At 37.8% G+C, this 20,213-nt stretch overlaps 3 protein-coding genes and 1 pseudogene across 8 annotated transcripts; all 4 read left to right on the top strand.

The window, feature by feature from the left end:
* Positions 1-18: 18 nt before the first annotated feature.
* Positions 19-2,422, top strand: LOC104739392 (pentatricopeptide repeat-containing protein At1g08070, chloroplastic pseudogene; annotated as a pseudogene). The gene has a single exon (XR_015579369.1). The product of XR_015579369.1 is annotated as a pentatricopeptide repeat-containing protein At1g08070, chloroplastic pseudogene (transcript).
* A 1,969-nt stretch (positions 2,423-4,391) lies between these two features.
* LOC104739390 (alpha carbonic anhydrase 5) lies at positions 4,392-6,627 on the top strand. The gene is made up of 7 exons (XM_010459728.2): positions 4,392-4,752; positions 4,926-5,143; positions 5,227-5,339; positions 5,526-5,628; positions 5,744-5,911; positions 6,013-6,066; positions 6,253-6,627. The coding sequence occupies exons 1-7, from the start codon at positions 4,665-4,667 to the stop codon at positions 6,331-6,333; spliced, it is 825 nt and encodes a 274-aa protein (XP_010458030.1). The 5' UTR covers positions 4,392-4,664; the 3' UTR covers positions 6,334-6,627.
* Positions 6,628-7,303: 676 nt separating this feature from the next.
* On the top strand, positions 7,304-17,218 carry LOC104739389 (helicase protein MOM1). 4 transcript variants are annotated; one of them, XM_087484226.1, is made up of 17 exons: positions 7,342-7,676; positions 7,887-9,070; positions 9,225-9,303; positions 9,402-10,057; positions 10,366-10,525; positions 10,642-10,815; positions 11,109-12,015; positions 12,087-12,328; positions 12,890-12,994; positions 13,272-14,693; positions 14,807-14,950; positions 15,099-15,257; positions 15,325-15,489; positions 15,642-15,819; positions 15,909-16,093; positions 16,171-16,385; positions 16,464-17,218. In XM_087484226.1, exons 6-17 carry the CDS (start codon positions 10,663-10,665, stop codon positions 16,960-16,962), a joined length of 4,374 nt encoding a protein of 1,457 aa, XP_087340352.1. In that variant the 5' UTR covers positions 7,342-7,676; positions 7,887-9,070; positions 9,225-9,303; positions 9,402-10,057; positions 10,366-10,525; positions 10,642-10,662; the 3' UTR covers positions 16,963-17,218. The 4 variants fall into 4 exon arrangements, with proteins under 4 accessions (XP_087340349.1, XP_087340350.1, XP_087340352.1 ...); XM_087484223.1 differs by lacking the exon at positions 10,366-10,525 and having other exon boundaries at positions 7,304-7,676; positions 9,402-9,647; XM_087484224.1 differs by lacking the exon at positions 10,366-10,525 and having other exon boundaries at positions 7,307-7,699; positions 9,402-9,647.
* Positions 17,219-17,433: 215 nt separating this feature from the next.
* LOC104766169 (E3 ubiquitin-protein ligase WAV3-like) lies at positions 17,434-19,975 on the top strand. Of its 2 annotated transcripts, XM_087484228.1 has the most exons (3): positions 17,434-17,506; positions 17,596-17,791; positions 18,050-19,975. In XM_087484228.1, exons 2-3 carry the CDS (start codon positions 17,615-17,617, stop codon positions 19,778-19,780), a joined length of 1,908 nt encoding a protein of 635 aa, XP_087340354.1. In that variant the 5' UTR covers positions 17,434-17,506; positions 17,596-17,614; the 3' UTR covers positions 19,781-19,975. The 2 variants fall into 2 exon arrangements, with proteins under 2 accessions (XP_087340354.1, XP_010488306.2); XM_010490004.3 differs by lacking the exon at positions 17,434-17,506 and having other exon boundaries at positions 17,542-17,791.
* Positions 19,976-20,213: the final 238 nt, after the last annotated feature.

Here is a 20,213-nt window from a genome sequence, read left to right as displayed (position 1 = left end):
GTTAGAAGCAAGCGATAAGGAAAGAAGAAGAAGAAGAAGAAGATGCTCTCGTGTTCTCCTCTGACCGTTACTTCTTCTTCTTCTTCTTCTTCTTCTTCTTCTTACCCATTCCATTACCTTCCTTCTTCTTCTGATCCACCTTACGATTCTCTACGAAACCACCCTTCTCTTTCTCTACTCCGCAATTGCAAAACTCTCCAATGCCTACGCATCATCCACGCTCAGATGATCAAAACCGGACTCCACAACACCAACTACGCTCTCAGCAAGCTTATCGAGTTCTGCGTTACCTCTCCACGCTTCGAAGGCCTTCCTTATGCTATCTCTGTTTTCGAAACGATCCAGGAACCGAACCTGTTGATATGGAACACGATGTTTCGTGGGCACGCGTTGAGTTCGGACCCTGTCTCTGCTCTGAACTTGTATGTTTGTATGATTTCACTTGGGCTTCTTCCTAATTCCTATTCGTTTCCGTTTCTATTGAAATTTTGTGCAAAGTCCAAGTCTTTTAAGGAAGGGCAACAGATCCATGGGCACGTTCTGAAACTTGGGTGTGATTTAGATCTTTACGTACATACTTCTCTGATCTCTATGTACGTTCAAAACGGGAGATTGGAAGATGCACGTAAGGTGTTCGATAAAAGTTCTCACCGAGATGTGGTTTCTTACACAGCTTTGGTCGCGGGTTATGCGTCTAGAGGCTATATCGAAAGTGCGCAGAAGATGTTCGACGAAATTCCAGTGAGAGACGTAGTGTCATGGAATGCATTGATTTCAGGATATGCTGAAACCGGTTACTATAAGGAAGCATTAGGGTTGTTCAAAGAGATGATGAAGACTAATGTTAGGCCAGATGAGAGTACAATGGTCACTGTACTTTCTGCTTGTGCTCAGTCTGGTAGTATTAAATTGGGTCGTCAGGTACATTCATGGATTGATGATGATCATGGTTTTGGTTCAAATCTCAAGATTGTTAATGCTCTCATTGATTTGTACATTAAATGTGGTGAAGTGGAGACAGCTTGTGGTTTGTTCGAAGGATTGTCTTACAAGGATGTGATTTCGTGGAATACATTGATCGGTGGTTACACACATATGAATCTTTACAAAGAAGCTTTGTTGTTGTTTCAAGAAATGCTTAGATCAGGTGAAAGTCCAAACGATGTGACAATGCTAAGTATTCTTCCTGCTTGTGCACACCTTGGAGCCATTGATATTGGAAGATGGATTCATGTGTATATCGACAAGAGATTAAAGGGTGTTATGAATGCTTCTTCTCTCTGGACAAGCCTGATTGACATGTATGCTAAATGTGGAGACATAGAGGCAGCACAGCAAGTTTTTGACAGTATGCTTAATAGAAGCTTGTCGTCTTGGAACGCAATGATATTTGGGTTTGCGATGCATGGGAGAGCCAATGCAGCATTTGATCTTTTCTCAAGAATGAGAAAGTATGGGATTGAACCTGATGATATCACGTTTGTTGGTTTGTTGTCTGCTTGCAGCCATTCAGGTATGTTAGATCTTGGACGCCTTATCTTCAGATCAATGACAGAGGACTACAAAATAGCCCCGAAATTAGAGCACTACGGTTGCATGATTGATCTTTTGGGTCATTCGGGTCTATTCAAAGAAGCGGTAGAAATGATAAACACGATGCAAATGGAGCCTGATGGAGTGATTTGGTGCTCCCTACTCAAAGCTTGCAAGATGCATGGGAATGTCGAGTTGGCCGAATCATTTGCACAAAACCTCATTAAGATTGAACCAAAAAATCCAGGTTCTTATGTACTTCTATCTAACATTTACGCCATAGCAGGCAGATGGAATGAAGTAGCAAAAATACGTGGGCTCCTTAATGATAAAGGTATGAAGAAAGTTCCCGGTTGCAGCTCTATCGAAATAGATTCTGTGGTCCATGAGTTCATCATTGGGGATAAATTCCATCCACGGAACAGAGAAATCTACGGAATGTTAGAAGAAATGGAAGTGTTACTGGAGGAAGCTGGGTTTGTTCCGGATACTTCTGAAGTCTTGCAGGAGATGGAAGAAGAATGGAAAGAAGGAGCGTTGAGGCATCACAGCGAGAAGCTAGCTATTGCATTTGGGTTGATCAGTACAAAGCCTGGGGCTAAACTTACAATCGTGAAGAATCTAAGGGTGTGCAGAAATTGTCATGAGGCCACAAAACTTATATCAAAGATTTACAAAAGGGAGATTATTGCTAGAGACAGAACTCGGTTCCATCATTTCAGAGATGGTGTGTGTTCTTGCAATGACTACTGGTAGCCATCATTTTAGAAGATCATACTACGAGTCATGTTGGTCAAGAACTGTAATTTAACTGAGTTATATATATACATCAATACATGTAAAGAATGAGTTTTTAAATAACAAAAGCTGGCGTAGACTTCAAAACGTATATCAATTGACGCGTTTCAAAGGTCTAATAGTAACTTTTTGACATGTATCACACAGTCGAGTTACTTCTAATTTTACTATGAACCATGGTAAAAGAATTGCGTAACTAAAAAATTTATTACTAATTTGAGTAATGTACTAATTTTTTAAAATATAACTACGTAATACCCCCACTACACCACAGAATTACACATACAGTATTGTAATTAATTTATGTATATTTTGAATGCATAAAATAGTTTGATTTATAAGCTTTTTTATAATTTCAAAATTTTAAATACCATTGAGTAGTATATTTGGTTTACTTACATGGTAAATGTTAAAACATATTTAGATAAGTATGTTGTTTAGACATCTTTAACACGGTAACAAATATACAATGATCGTTTTGAAGTTTTTAAACGATAGCGGTATGCTTAAAGGTATTAAATCCAAATATCAGATTTTAATCCATATATAACCTGTGTGTAACTATTTTAAAATGACAAAGACATCTCTTACCATCCCGTCCTGTTTCGTCGCGTTCCTACCAGTAAAATTTATTATGTTCCATAACTGTTCTCTTTTAAATAATTAACAATTAAAAAAATTTTATCATCCAAAATTTTTGGGTAAGAACATAACTAAAATTTGTGCTTTTCTCACATTTTTTTGACATATAATTTATTTCATTCTGCAATAGAAGATTTGTTTATAGTAAATAAATTAAAAAATTACTTATTAATATTCAATTTTGCATAAATATATAGTAATACAATATAGTCAACCAATTGTAATTATTGAATTTTAGAGTTTTATATACTTATTTTAGGGTAATTACTATTTAGAAATACAAATATAAATTGAAATTTCTTTGTTTCTTTTTTATATTTTAAAAATGAATTTTTTATAGTTTTTCTTAAACAATAAATGTAATCCATGAAATAGTTTATTTTCATAAATATATATATTTTTATTTATGATTTCAAAATATATTAGTTACATAAGATCTTTTTAAAGATATTTTTTGTATATCTTGTATTTTAGATAGTATTTACAAATAAGTTGATTTTATATATATTTTATCTATCTATTAAAATAAATTTGAATTGATTTTTATTAATTTCACATATCTTATATATTAATTAACTTTATATTATTAAGGCTATAATGAATACTTTGCTATTTTAAAATACCTTTTAAAGTAATTGAATTTTTGTTTTAAATTGTTTTTTAAAATTAAATTGTATTTATTTATTTGTTCCTAAAACTGTGAGAAAAATATGCACAAATATTAACTGTAATTTTTTCCCCTATAATATTTATAAAGAATTAGAAATTTAGATTTGATTTATTATGTATTTAAATGTTTTCCTTATTTAATTCTGATGTGTATGTTTTCCTTAATTAAATATTCTAACCGATTAAGATTTAGGCAAGATTATCATTGATTTAATACATAATATTGTTAGAAAATCGGGTTATTAACTGGGTATTAAATAACCCGCGGGTATCCAACTTAATTTGAAAGGTTAGAGAATTATATACTAGTGTATCTATAATTACTGATTACTAACCATTTTATTTAAAAACTATCAAAACAAAGTCATGGTCCAAAAATTGGTCCATGAGTACTCTTGCTTTAATAGTATAAATGATTTGAGAACAAGTTATTTAAAAAAAAAAAGTAAATTTAATATTGTCCACGATAACATACACATACACATCAATTAAGAAGTAGAAATTTAGATTTGATTTATGATTTAATATATGTATCGTTAATTGATGGAGAAATAAAATTACAAATCATAAATCTCTTATAATTGGTCTTAATTACGGTATTATATTAATTGATTTCATAAATCTTAATTGATCATTAATTAGATCAGCTATTGGTCTTAATTAGACGCGGATCTACTACCTAGTTTTTATAAAATAAACTTAACACAAATAAAATATTGGAAAATTTTGATTTTTTACTGTTTAGAAATGGAATGATTTGTAATCATATCTCTAGAAGGTTTCAAGTTTTAACTAATTGGATACAATTAACTGGTGAGTCACGCAAAGATCTCCTTCTCTTTTATATCATTACTGAAAAGGAAAACATAAAGAAAACTGGAGAAATTAGTTAGAGAGAAAGAGAGATATAAAAGAGGATAAACCAAACGTTTTATTAGCAACATAAGAATTCAGCTCAATCAAAATTTGAATCTTCGTTCATCTTTCTCCTCAAGACATAGCTAGCTAGATAGCACAAGAATATGAAGATATCATCAATTGGATGCGTCTTTCTTCTTATCTTCATCTCTATCACAATTGTCTCCAGTTCACCAGATCAAGGAGAAGTTGGTAATAAGCTAGCTATGTTATTGTTCTTATCATTCCTTTAATGTTTATCAGTATATATATACTATTAAAGATCTCACATTGCAAATAAGTTGAAACACACTTTAGTTTATAACGATTATAGTCCGCTCCGTGAATGTTAGTTGGTTCTGACTCACTGGAAAACATATATACAGAGGACGAAGCACAGTTTAATTACGAGAAGAATGGAGAGAAGGGGCCAGAGAATTGGGGAAGACTAAAGCCAGAGTGGACAATGTGTGGAAAAGGCAACATGCAGTCTCCGATTGATCTTACGGACAAAAGAGTCTTGGTTGATCATAATCTTGGATACCTTCGTAGCCAGTATTTACCTTCAAATGCTACCATTAAGAACAGAGGCCATGATATTATGGTAAATCAACTACATTAGCTTTTTCAACATATATACATTCTTGGACCATAATATATATTTTTTTGCGTGGTTAAATGTGGCAGTTGAAATTTGAAGGAGGAAATGCAGGTTCGGGTATCACTATTAATGGTACTGAATATAAACTTCAACAGATTCATTGGCACTCCCCTTCCGAACACACTATCAATGGCAAAAGGTACCTCTACTCGTGATTTGTTAATTATATTCTAGCACATCTTTGGTATTTTAATGATAAAAACGGATGGTTAGGGGGCGAAAGCATAATAAAATTTTGGCTAAGTTTTCAAGATTAAGTTCATTTGAATTTTTAGTGAGATATGAGTATAGCAAGCATGCAAAGATTGAATAATGCACATAATAGGTTTATTCTTGAGGAACACATGGTTCATCAGAGCAAAGATGGACGCAACGCTGTTGTCGCTTTCTTTTACAAATTGGGAAGACCTGACTTTTTTCTCCTTTCGGTATATTGCAATCTCAACCTTCCTACATAGTCTCTATATACTCAACAAAATTACTACTAATTTATTTATAATTTTGGAAAAATAATTTAATCCAGTATATTTATTCATTAATTAGTTGGAAAGATACTTGATGAGGATAACTGATACACATGAAGCCGAGGAATCTGTCGGGATGATTCATCCTAGAACATTCGATTTTGAATCAAAACATTATTATAGATATCTCGGATCACTTACAACTCCACCGTGTTCTGAAAATGTTACGTGGACGATTTCCAAAGAGGTACAATTACGTTATCCATATATAGAAGTTAATGGATATTATAATGGTTAGCTCGTTTTCGGTTTTGTTTTTTTTTTTAATATATGTCCAAAATTTTCCAGATGAGGACTGTGACATTAAAACAATTGATCATGCTTCGAGTGACTGTACACGATGTGAGTGTCTCTAATCTTTTAAACTTCTACAGTTAAGCAAGTGTTCTAACCTTGGCTATATATAGAAAATGTGACAATGTAATATATCTTGGATTCTTGTGTGAGCAATATGTATTTTAATTTATAAGAAGTTGTAAGTCTGATACATCTTTTTTGTTGTTGTTGTTGTTGTTGTTGTTGTTGCAGCAATCTAATACAAATGCTAGACCGCTACAGCGTCAGAATCAACGTCCGGTGACACTTTACAAACCAACATGGCATATTTAACCATCTGAAGTCTCCTACCTAAATATTTAAGTTTGGCTATATACGCTTTGTAATAGATAACTTGCTTTAAATATTGGATCCATTGGAATTAGTAATATTGATGGTAATGAATAAACTGAGCAGATTTATTGATTCATCCAGATGATCAATGATAGTGTATTTTGAAGAACCAAGAGTGTGATAAAGCAGCACATATACCATATATCTACTAGTAGTACGTACCATAGTAATGTAATTCAGTTCTGCAGTGGTTATGGCCTATTATCTTATAAATAGAGAGAATATGATTTGTATTATTATTGTTGTTGTATTATTAGATGTAAGGATACAACTCATTAAGCTCAAACCATAATTAAAGGGATTACATGAATATTTTAATTAATGTATATTAGAATACAATATATAAGATTTGAGTAATTATAGGTGATATGATGAGATTCTTTCTTTAATATTATCGAGGTCGGTAAACCAATGATTTTCTCAATAGTATTCTTATGCTAATCCGTTTCCTATTTTAGCATAGCACAAATCTTACAAATTTTAGAATTCCATATAAAGAAGCATAGTTCGATAATATGTTATCCTAGATTAATCCGTTATACAAACATTTAAATTTCTTCCATTAATTAGAGTCGTACGCAATATGTATCACACGAGTTCCAACATCAAGTGATAACCAATTATGAATACGAATGGAAAAACGCACTACAGATTTTTATCTTTAGCATATTAGATTTGACCACTTTCACTTTTCCATAGAAATTATATATGTATGTACAATTTTTTAAAATTTACGCTAATAGTAGTACTGAAATTGGTTATTTATTTGGAAATAAAACTTTATTTTATTTTAAAATTTCACATTATATATTTTTTACATAATTTTTTTTGTAATAATACTAATTTAATTTGTTTTTTTTTTTGGGGTCGAACAACACTAATTTTAATTTTAATTAGTCTCAGAAATCACAATGACTTAAAGACACGGAAATAATAAGCATATGAGCCAGAGGAGCCTTACGAAGCCGTATAAATCGCTCAGTCGAGAAAACCACGCCGGTGCGAGCAAAAGTTTCGTTCCGTACAAAGTTCTGCAAAATCCCAATTCTCATCACCTTCTTCTTCAAACTCAATTTCCAGAAACCCTTAACACCGTTGAAGATTGCATGGCCCGAGAAGCGCTTCATCGACATTAAGTTGTTGCTGGAATTCTTAATTTCCTACTTTTTTTCCGTCGCGTTTTTTTTTTTCCTCTCACTACACTCTCGGAATCGGAGATTTGTAGAGGAAACCACAAAGCTCGTCGAAGCGATAGATTCTGATCATCCTTCTCTTTTCCGGAAGTACGCTTCTTTCCCTCTTTTAGGTATTTTTTGTTTTTTGGGGTGGGATTGTCGAATCGGTGAATTGAGGGTTTCGGGTCTCGAGGTTACGGTTTAGGGTTGTTCAGGAGACTCTCATCTAACTTTGGGGAGGGGTCTTAGGAACACATTGGTTTGGCATATATAGGAAGTAGGTTTGATTTGAAAAGTTTTTTTCGCCGAATTTTGTAGACGATGATGAAGAAAGATGAAAAGAATAGTACGGCGAGGAGAACCATTTACACCAGATCCGTAGCAGCGTCAACTCCTGCCTCAACTGAACAAGAAACCTCTGGTTTGAGGAGGTCGACCCGGGGAATGCCAACTAAACAGCCAATAACTCCACCTTCTGCTACTAGAAAGTCAGAGAGACTGGCTCCCTCACTTGCTTCAGTATCGAAAAAGTCTGCCGGAATGGAGAAGAAACTCACACCGAGTCCTCTGCGAAGGACTGATAGGGGAAAGAATGTAGTACCCGCCCCACAGAGTTCCAAAGGATCAGATAATCCTAGCCGGATCGCAGACACTTCACCGAATATTCAGCAGAGCAAGGAAATAAAGGAAAATAATGTACAAGAGTCGACAAATGAGATCAAGAAACGGGAACCTACAATGTCAGCCCGAAGTTTCAGGGCTTTGTTTAGAAGGCCTAATAATAAATCCGAGGCACTAGTTGATGCTTCTAATGACGAGGAACTAGTAGTTGTTGGTTGTTCGCGCCGTGTACCTGCAAGCAATGATGATGCTGAGAATATGGTGCTTGATGCACCCGCCACGGTTGAAACTAGGGATGGAAACGCTATAGGTTCACCGTCAAAGAATTCAGAAAATCAGAAGCTTCTTATCAGTAAAACTTGCTTAGTATTGCCTTTAGAAAGCAAGAAAGACAGTACAGAAATTGAGCTGGATGCATGTGCCATTGCTTCAAATGGAGATGACCGCATTTTGAGTTCTGATGGGGTAATTCCATCTCAATCTGGGTGCGATGATGCTGCTGCTCAAGACGGTAACACAGATTGTCTACCACAATCTGCTCAAGACGGCACTGATTCTCCTTTGATATCAAGTAGGGACGCAGAAAAGGTGACGCTTGATGCATCCTCCATGGTTGAAACTGAGGATGGGAACGCCATAGGTTCATCATCAAAGAATTCAGAAACACAAAAGCTTCTTTTCAGTAAAACTAGCTTAGAAATGGACATAGGCCTCTCTTTGAAAAGGAAGAGAAGCACTGCAGAAATTGAGCTGGATGCATGTGACATTGTTGCAAATGGAGATGATCGCGTTATGAGTCCCGATGTGGTAATTCCATCTCCATCTGGGTGCAAAAATGATGATCGACCTGAAATGTGCAACACATGTGGAAAACGGCAAAAGTAAGATTTTTTGAGTGTTGTCTGTCTATCAAACTGATCTGGCAATTGCTTTCTACCATAGATAAATGTTGCACAGATGTGTTTGTTGCTTCTGTTAGTGTTGTTAATAATATATGTTTTAAATTGTAATTTAAATTGTACAAATTTTTTGTAGGGTCAACAGTGATTTTGAAAATCTGAGTGGTTGCTCCTGCATCACCCAGCCAGTTGACGAATCTGATCACGTCACACAGGTTTGTTTCTGATTGTTTTCCTTTAGATACCCGTTAAACAGTGGTCTGTTTAATAGTTAAATTTACTTATCTTTTTACTTGTATTTGCATTGGATTAGGATATGGAGGAAAATGAACCAGCTGTGAGCAGAGACTGTGAGGAGAACAGGCAAATGCAACACGGTAAATCAAGTGATCCCAAATTGTATTCATCGATGTACCCAGAGTATTGGGTTCCGGTGCAGCTATCAGATGTACAGTTGGAGCAATACTGTCGGACTCTCTTCTCCAAATCTTTATCTCTTTCTTCGCTGTCGAAAATTGATCTCGGAGCTCTCGAAGAAACTCTCAGTTCTGTAAGGAAAGTAAGTTAATTTGAGTTAAAAACAAAACTTATGCTTCAATGTGCTTGTGCATTAAATACCGTTAACACTGATTATAAGATGAAAAGAAAGCAATATACATATAAATTAGGTGTTTACTGCATTGCTACCAACAAATATATTCTGTGTTCCATGCTCATAAGAAGTTGTTGCATAGGTGTTATGCATTTCTGTTTGATGTTTGGTAGTACAAAGGTTTTGGTCCTTGTTTTCTGCTTTTTCAAAACATATAGAACTCGAAATGCCGACTAGCACTAGACAGTTTGAGGCTGTGTTTTAAATGGCGAGAGGCAAGGTGAGGCGACAGAGGGTAGGTTTGGCGCCCTGCGCCTAGGCGAGATTCGCCCCACGCCTTTGGTGTATGAGGCGCAACTGCAAAAAACAGACATAAGGTTAGTCATAAATAATTGATTCCTTACCATGTAAGCACAACCTGAGTCTAAAACCAATAGCTTATCATTTGAAATTGAAACATAGAGAAAGATTTGAAAACAAAGAAAAAGCCAATCATGAGTCTGAAACAGAGAAATGAAAACAAAGTAGAAGCAAATCCAACGAAAGTTTAAAACTTAAACACAAAGCCTAAAAATCCATCTCATCATCAACAAAATCATTCTAGAAACATTTTAAGTAAGCAAATATTGAGAAAATATTGAGAAGATATTGAGGTTTAACCATATATTACCTCCTACTATTGCAGGCGCTAAGCGAGATGAGGCGGGCTCCATGGCAAGGCATCCCGAAGCGAGCGCCTTTGGTCTACCGCCTGGCCTCATCTACTAGAGGCCCTACACCCTTATAATCACCTCGCCTCTCGCCCAGGCGCGCCTAGGCGACGCTTTTTTAAACACAGTTTTGAGGTTGCCTAGATATGCAACTACTGTCGGTCTGCATCACATTTTCTCAGAGTCACTTTCTGCATGTTAATGTGTGATATATTAAAACTTTCTTCGTTTGTTCGCAAACTTGTTGACAGACCTGTGACCATCCATATGTTATGGATGCATCTTTGAAACAACTGCTCACCAAGAATCTGGAGTTTCATAAAATCCTGGATGTAGAAATTCAAGCAAGCGGGAAACTTCACCTCCTTGATGCAATGCTTACTCATATAAAAACGAACATTTTAAAAGCAGTTGTCTTCTACCAGGTGAATTTCTATTACTAACGAGTGTAGATAGTCTCTGGATAACGTCACTTACTGCATTCTCAATATATATGCATTTACTTTTAACAATGAAATTATGTCTTGTATTGAAATTTGTGTGAGGTGAACCAATGAAGTATGCTCTCTGTTATGTGATGATAAATTGTAAAGTAGCTTCAGTAACCAGCCTGCATTTTGATATATGCTTTACTGAAAATTTCTTCTCCGCGTCCTCTCTTTGTTGTTATCTGTGCCTCATGTATGATTGAAATACAGTTTTTTATTTGGTTCAACAGGCAACACAAAGCCCTGAGGGGCTTCTGCTTGGTAATATTCTCGAAGATTTTGTGGCTCATAGATTTGGTCAAAAATGTTATGAGCATGGGATTTATTCCTCAAAGAAGAACGCCATAAACAATTTCAACAAGGAGAGTCAATGCTGTATTCTGCTGTTGGAAACACGTGCCTGCAGTCAAGCCATTAAACTCTTGCGGGCTGATGCATTTATTCTTTTCGGAAGCAGCTTGAATCCATTGCATGATGTTAAGCACTTAGAGAAGATAAAAATCGAGTCATGTTCTGAAAGAACTAAGATATTCCGGTTGTACTCAGTATGTACAGTTGAAGAAAAAGCCCTGATTCTGGCTAGGCAAAATAAGGGGCAAAATAAGCGGCAACATAAGGCTGTAGACCGTCCTCTCACGCATGCACTGCTCATGTGGGGGGCTTCATATTTATTTGATAAGCTGGATCATTTTCACGGCAGTGGAACCCCAGATTCAAGAGCTTCATTTGAACAATCTATTATGAACGGTGTGGTTCGTGAATTCTCGTCCATACTTTCTTCCAAAGATGGAGAAGAAAATGGAGGAAAGTTGTGTCTACTTTGGGAAGCCAAGAATGATCAGGGAACTTACAGCAGTGATTCTACTCTGTTTGGTGAAAAACATAATAATTTGTCAGATGAAGATAGTCCTAATATATTTTGGACAAATCTGTTGGGGGGAAAGAATCCTATGTGGAAGTACGCGTCAGATACTCCCCAAAGAAATCGGAAAAGAGTTAAATATTTTGAGGGCTCTGCAGAGAGTCCCAAACTTGACGATGGCGGAAATACAAAGAAGCGAAAGAAGGCTTCTGGCGATTTTACTGATGTCCCAGTAGATAATGATGAAAAAAAGGCCTCCGGGAAGGATCTCATGGGTAAAAATAGTTCAATTTCTGCTCATATATCTAGAATTTTGCAACTACTTTGCTGATTCTCTTTCCTATAGGGGCTTTGGAGTCACCAAAAGTAGCACTCCAGCCAGCATGTAAATCTACATCTGGTACTGATGGTACATTGGATGAAAGTGATGCTTTTGGCTTGTATTCTGTGGGCGTTCATATCTCTGGAATCCCAGAGGATATGTTATTGGGTTATGATTGGAAAAAAACACCGGGTGAATTACAGAGGAAGCTCCATGCTGATTTAAAGTCAGCAATGGCAAAACTTTGCCAAGTTTTGCATCTTTCAGTAAGTGCCTTTCTTCACCTCCATAACTTATTTTAGCTTTTGCATATGCATATACTGTGGGTTGTAACTGGAATTGTTAACTGATTTCATGTTACAGCTAGACATGAAATTCTTAATGTTCAACTATATTCTATTTATTTCTCATATCTGGCTTCGGTTGTTAAAAATCGAACAACTGCTGCACAAAACAGTATGTAGTCAATGTGCCTCTTGTCGGCCATTGTTTGTTGAAGCAAATAAAAACTTTTGTCTACGATGCATGATCCATTCATAGAAGATATTGATATATATATATATATATATATATATATATATATATATATATAACCTTAGGCCTCTGTACCTGGCTGATCAAAGGCATTTTCAATTTTATATTTGTTTGCTGTTGGTATAGAAGTGTACATTGACCGATGCTATTCATTTTGTTTACAGTACATGCTATTTTAGGTAGTCTTAATATATGTTTCCGCTGCTGTGTTCATATACTTCTGTGATCGTGAGACGTCTATCAAAAGGGTATATTATCGTGTGTGATTGGTTAACATATTATTCTGTTTTCAGGAAGCATGCACAAGAATGGTTGAAAAATTTCTTGAATATGTTATTGATAACCACCGAATCTACGAAGAGCCAGCCACCACATTGCAGGCATTCCAGATAGCCCTGGTATGACAGCATTTACTTTGATAGTTTATGCATTATTTCCTTCATCACCTGCCTCTGTTTTAAATTTCCTTAATCTGTGGCATCACTTTCTCTGTGGGAATGCATTAGTTTTAACTTTCTAAATAGGATAAAGTTATCCACTATTGCTCCAATTATGCAAGCTACTAATGTCTAATTAAACATCTGCTCTTATAGACCTCAAAGTACGGCCTTCAATAGCTGACATAATTTATGAATAGGTCACATACTGAATACATTGTTAAAATTGCGTTTTCAGAGTTGGATTGCAGCTTTGTTGGTAAAGGAAAAGCTTAGTCACAAAGAATCTTTGGTCCGTGCAAAATCTGAATTAGCTTTCTATTGCTCAAGAGTAGAGGTAAATTATATATTTACGATATTGTCCTGCATGAAGAGTCTGTTCTTGGAGCGCACACAAGGTTTGCAGTGTGATTGCTTTGGTACTACTTCTAGCCAGTCAATGGTTAGTACAAAACAAGTGAATGAAAGTCTCTCAGGGGCTAGAGTGCGTCAGGGAAAGAACAATATAAAGTCGATGCGTAGCTCAGAGGGTGAAGAATGCACAACTGAGAAGAGATGTAGTCATTATAGCACTGCAACAAAAGATATCAACGAGACTATTAAAGACATAAAAAAGAAATGCAAGAGGCAACTGCAAAAGCTTGGACAAGAGCACAAGGAAAAAAAGGTGGAGCTGTTAAATATGCATGCAGACAAGAAGGAAAAACTTGAAACTAGGAAAAATTTGGAAGCAGCAGTAATTCGTTTATCTCGTTCACGGAAAAGCACCCAAGTGGATGATATCAAGCGGCTGGAACATGATTTTGAAAGAAAGTTTGATGAAATCAATAGTGAGAAAACTGAATGCCTTCAAAGTCTGGAGCAAATGCACGAGGCTGCAAAGAAGAAGTTGGCTGAGGATGAAGCCTGTTGGATTAGTCGGATAAAGAACTGGGCACAAGCTGAATTAAAAATTTGTGTTCCCATCAAAAGTGGCAACAAGCATTTTAGTGAAATATGCTCATCAAGCACTTCCAAAAATGCTTGTGATGTACAAACTTGCAATGATGCCAGCGTTGAAGCTACTTACACTGATACGAATTGCATGGCTTCCAAGGTAAATCAAGTACCGGAAGCAGAAAACACATTAGGAACCATGTCGGGTGGCACAAATCAACAAGTTCCTGAATTGGTGGTTTTAAGAAATGACGAGGTGATGGATGTCTTAACCTTGTCTCGTGAGCAGCCTACAGAAAATGTGGCTACAAAGAGCCAGTCCAGTGAGCACGCTTCTCTCACTGTGCCTGAGATATTGATTCCTGCTGGCTGTCAAGAAGAATTTGCGGCTTTGAACGTGCATTTGTCAGAATACCAGAATTGTGACAGAATAACATCAGCGGCACCAGATGAAGATGTTGCGTCAAGGGTGCCAGAGGTATCCCAGTCGCTAGCAAATCTTGCAAAATCTGCCTCCCCCGAGGTTTCCTTGAATAGAGAGGAGGCTTTGGTTACTACAGAAAATAATAGAACAGATCATGTGGATACTGATGCTGATAACATTTTGGACCAGCAGAATAGGGAAACTTACTCTCTTGACAAGGAGATTCGTGACGAGGTTGCGTTGCCTAAGCCACACCCTGCGGCTGTGGTAGAGACTAGGGGTGCTACTGAATCTGATCAGGTACTTACTGGCCCTGTAGGATACTCGATTCGTTGTTCATCTAATCTCTTTAATGCTCATTTTTGTTAGCCATCGGATGTTGTTTGTCTTATTGAATTCACTTTTCTGGACAGGATGATCCTATGCCTTCTTCACCAGCTGGAAAGCAATCTGAACCAACAGCAAACACTCAGGGCCAAAATATTGAAGAAGTAATTGAGCCCCAGTCTGTTGAGCCAGAAACTGTAGAGGCTACTGATTATGCTGCATCCAATCAGGTCCTTATTAAGACTACATTTTCTTTTGCTGGTTTGAAGTTATCAATCTGTGTAATGTTTATTCAGAATTTCCCGTGTGAAAAAGAGCTGGGAAATGTGGTTACTGATCAGGTCACATCTTTTAATATAATATTGACTCTATGGACAGGGTGATCGAGTTACATGTCCTTTGCCATCTTCACCAGCTGGAAATCAGCCTGTGCCAGAAGCAAACATTGAGGGTCAAAATATCAACACATTATCAGCTGAGCCCCACATAGCTGGTCCAAATGCAGTAGAGAGTGGTGATTATGCAGTATCAGATCAGGTACGTATTGCCTTAACAAAATGTAATCGCTTTTGCTGTTCAAAAGGCTTACATCTTTGTAATGCAGGACACAATGGTTGCTCAGGATGCATGTTCTCTGCCATCTACATTGGTTGGAACTCAGTCTGACCTAGGAGCAAACATTGAGGGCCAAAATATCACAACAGTGGCTCAACTTCCCACAGATGGATTAGATGCAGTAGAAACTGGTGGAACTCCTGTATCAGATCAGGTATCTGCCTCTGCTTGAAGACTCTCTTTTTTTGTTGGTTTAAAGCACTATGCCTTTGTAATGTTCGTTGTCACTTTACTGTAAGAAACAGATCTGGCAGTGGGTAATGATCAGGTGTTAATTTTGCTTGTGAACTTGATTTTTCTGGATAGGGTGCTCGGGATGCATCTCCTCGGCCATTATCTTTGCCTGGAATTCACCCTGACGCAGAAGTTAACGTTGAAGGCCTAAATAACACAACAGTGGCAGAATCTCACACAACTGGGTCAAATGCATGTGAAATGGAAATAGCAGAAGCTGGTCCCCAAGTAGAACGGTCAACCCTTACAAGTCAGTTACTGCCCTTTTCATTTAAGTATCACCTAGATTAACGTAGGTGTTTGCCAGACTGCTAATAGTGTGATGCCTTGCCCATGAAGGTGGTGTGGAGCCTTTAGCAGGTGTAACAGCTCCTGTTCCATCACTTCTTAGCAATGTTATGGGACAGAGTGCCGCTCAACCTGTTCCTCAAGTACCATTCCCTGTGTTCAACGACCCATTTCTGCATGAGTTGGAGAGGCTGCAGAGAGAATCAGAGAACTCAAGGAAGATTTACGAAGAAAAGGTTAGATGTCCGCCATACATCTAGTTTTGGTTTCTTTTTTTCTCACTGTTCATTGACCCTCAGTTGCCTGTGAGCAGAAATCAGTCTTAAAATCTGAACTCGAGAGGAAGATGGCTGAATTACGAGCAGAGTTTCAACGAAGATTCCAGGAGGTAGAAGCTGAGCATAACACCAAAACGACGGAGATAGAGACAAATAAAAATCATATTATAATGAACAAACTGTTGGCGAATGCGTTCTTGTCCAAATGTACCGAGAAGAAGACATCTCCCTCAGCAGCTCCAAGGGGTAGGTGTTCTTCGAAAAGTAGAGCAAATTGGTTTTAAATACAAGGAGATGAAGTCATAGTAGCACTTTTTTCTGCAGGTAGAATTCAGCAGCTAGCACAGAGAGTGAGCACACAGAGAAATTACACTGCTCCTGCTCTGTCTCCGGCTCCTGCTGCTGGACCTCTGCAGCTTCAGGCATCATCGTATCCTGCTCCTGCTCCGGCTCAGACTCAGGCATCTTTGTGTCCGTCTTCAGTTTCTCGTCCATCAGGGCGTCCTCTGAGTTCCGCGGTCTGCACAATGCCTCAGCCAAGACAGCCTCTGATATCCAACACAACTCCAACTCTGTCAGCTTCTCCTGCAACTAATCAAGTTGCCAATGCAAGTCTACGCTCTTCTGCACCACACCTCAACTCATATAGGCCATCCTCTTCAAGTCCTGGCTCCACAACTACTCCAACCTCAGCGCCGCCTCCTCAAGCTTTAACACATTCAGGTTTGTTAATTCAGCAGCAACAGCAAGAGCAACAACCACAACAGGGAATGAGCCGTGGATTGCAGGGCAACGAAAATGTGGTTTGTCTTTCGGATGATGAGTGATGTAAATGGAGAGATGTTTAGGGTCTAGTTGTTGATTTAGAGAGAAGTTAAAAAAAAATGTCTGTATATATAATAATTAGGTTACCTTATGATAAATATCGAAGTATTGTTTTGGATGCGACTTTTGTAGATGCAATTACTGTAATCAAATTGAGTGAGTCACTAACCGACTCGGGTTCGGTACAGTCTTGGTGAAATGTAACGTTCTACTTTCATGGAGTTAAAATTTAAAATACCCTTTTTTTTTTTTGTCAAATAGCTTATGTATATTCTGAGAAAGGCTCAGAAGCCAAACTATCAAAAGAAAAGAAAGAAAAGGTAATTAATATGGTTATGATAAAAGAAAGACCATTATGTATGTTAACAAAAAAAAAATATTAATTCTCAAGTCTTTTCTTTCCATCCAATAGAAAAATTATTTAAATAAAAAGTCGTATAAAAGAAACAAAAAAACTAAAATTGAGAAAGAAGAAAAAAAGATAGTTGACGTGTCGTTTACTAAGAAAGGATTTGAATTGAACAATTCGCTTTCTTCCTCTATATGGTAACCGCTCCCTTCCCCTTCTCCTTCTTCGTCTTATTCTTCTTTATAGTCTTTCTGATCAGATTATCTTTTACTTCACAAAAACTTAGAACTCGGAAAAGCAAAACAATGGAGAGCCCCAACGAATTGCGAGAAACGAAACCGGATCTGGACTCCAACGACTCTCTCAATAATCTCCTCGATCCTTCATCTCCTTCTTCCAGCGATGCCTCAAGATCATCCGTTGACTCCACTCGACCCGATTCTTCACGCCCTCACTCTTCTCCTTTCTCCCGTTTCTCTAAGGTTCTCTCTCTCTCTCTCTCTCTGATATGATCCAAAGATCCAACCTTTTCTTATGTGGGTGATGATGCCGAACTGATGAAACTTTCATCATCTAATGGGTTTAATTAATTCTGCGTTGATCTATCAATCCTCTCCTTCTGGATTTTTACCGATTAGGGTTTGGTTTATCATATAATCTTCGAATGGGTTTTAGGTTTAAGATTTTTTTAAGACTCTGTGTGAATTGTGATTAGAGATTGTTTTCATTGAGAATTGCAGGGCAGTTGCGCGATCTGCTTGTGTGAGATCAGGAAGGAAGACGGGAAGGCTATATTTACTGCGGAGTGTTCTCACTCTTTCCATTTCGATTGTATAACCTCCAACGTTAAACACGGAAACAGGATGTGCCCTTTATGCAGAGTTCAGTGGAAGCAAGTCCCTTTGTGTGATGTTGACTCCCTCCCTACCTCTCTGCCTCAAAGGGGTTTTGAAGATGATGAGCCTTTACCTCACGGAGAGACCCAGTTCCAGAGTGATGCTCATCGTTCCGATCATCATCAAGCCCTCCAGATTACACTGTTTCCTGAAGTGTGTGCGCTGGCGAAACCGGTCACTCGTAGTGATTTTGCTGTTCTGGTTCATCTTAAGGCTGAGGGTGTGAGTGATGATGCTAGGCGCTCTCGTGCTCCTTTGGATCTCATTACCGTACTTGATGTTAGTGGGAGCATGGAAGGAGTCAAAATGGAGCTCATGAAAAACGCTATGGGTTTTGTGATTCAGAATCTTGGTGAGACTGATAGGCTCTCTGTAATTTCCTTCTCCTCCACGGCTCGTAGACTTTTCCCTCTTAGACTGATGTCTGAGACAGGGAAGCAAGCGGCGATGGAGGCTGTTAACTCCTTGGTTGCTGGCGGCGGGACAAATATTGCAGAGGGGCTCAAGATTGGTGCAAGAGTCATTGAGGATAGGCGGTGGAAGAACCCTGTTTCTGGAATGATGCTTTTGTCCGACGGACAGGACAACTTTACTCTTTCTCATTCCAGGGTTCATCTCAGAGCAGATTACGAGTCTTTGCTTCCGAGTTCTTGCCGGATCCCAATTCATACCTTTGGGTTTGGCTCAGATCACGATGCTCAGCTAATGCACACGATTTCAGCAGTCTCTAGTGGCACGTTTTCGTTCATCGAAACAGAGACTGTGATTCAAGATGCTTTTGCGCAATGCATAGGAGGGCTTCTTAGCGTCGTGATTCTTGAACAAGTTGTTGAAATCGAATGCGTTCACGAGCAGGGCCTGAAAATATCTTCCATAAAGGCAGGAAGCTATAGAAGCCACATAGCATCTGATGCAAGAACCGCCACAATCGATGTTGGAGACATGTACGCAGAAGAAGAAAGGGACTTCCTGGTCATTCTTGAAATTCCATGCTGCGACAACAATGGGTCTGCTGATTCTGAATCTGTGTCGTTGCTAAAGGTTAGATGCGTCTTTAAAGATCCTGTTACGAAAGAGATAGTCAGTGTGGAATCTGGAGAATTAAGCATCCAAAGGCCAATGAAGCTAACAGGAGAAGAAGTGGTGTCCATAGAGGTTGACAGGCAATTAAACAGGTTCCTTGTTTCACAATCTATGTCAGAAGCTAGGGTTTTAGCGGATGAAGGTGACCTGACCGCAGCAATTGGAATTCTTAGAAACCGTGAGAGAGAATTATCAGAGACACCTTCTGCTCGATCGAGTGATAGGCTTTGTCAATCACTGTCCTCCGAGTTGAATGCGTTGCAAGAAAGGATGACGAGCAGGAGGATGTACAGAACATCAGGGCGAGCTTACGCCTTCTCGAGCATGAGCTCGCATTCGGCTCAAAGGGCAACGGCTCGTGGAGACTCGACCCAGGGTTTAAGCCCGGTACAGGCTTATCAGACGTCTTCAATGGCTCGTATGGTGACTCGGTCTCAGCAACTGGTGTTCAAAAGCCCTAAAGCATCCCCTGCTCGTGGAGGCCAAAGCTAAATTTGACAGAAAGAATAATAAATTGGGGTTTGTGATTGTTTTTGGTTTTAATTTGGTTGGGTGTTGAGTTGGTTCTGTCTGAACCGGGAACATGGTTTCTAATGGTTTTTCTTAATTAACAATATGATACTGGTTACCTTTCTTATTTGGTTTATTGTGAATTCATATAAAAGAACATATTATCTTTGTTACAAATTAAGTTTCTCAAGCATATTTTTAGGATCCAATGCATAGTGTTAACTCAAAAAAAAAACCCTACAGGCATCGACCGTCATTATATTTTCCTCCATCTTCATTAATGCAATATCCAAAAATCATTAGTAAAAAGGGTAAATGTGTTTCGATCAATTTGTTACAATTTTTTTCTGTGTTTAATTTGATTTTTGGTAACCGGCTTTCTTCATCCTCCCAACGATATACAGTGTACACGTAT

This window comes from Camelina sativa, chromosome 14 (assembly GCF_030686135.1).
Source record: "Camelina sativa cultivar CO46 ecotype springtype chromosome 14, ASM3068613v1".
Classification (NCBI taxonomy): Eukaryota; Viridiplantae; Streptophyta; class Magnoliopsida; order Brassicales; family Brassicaceae; genus Camelina; species Camelina sativa.
The sequence above is the reverse complement of the archived record's forward strand: the minus strand, read 5'-3'. Positions and strand labels throughout refer to the sequence as shown.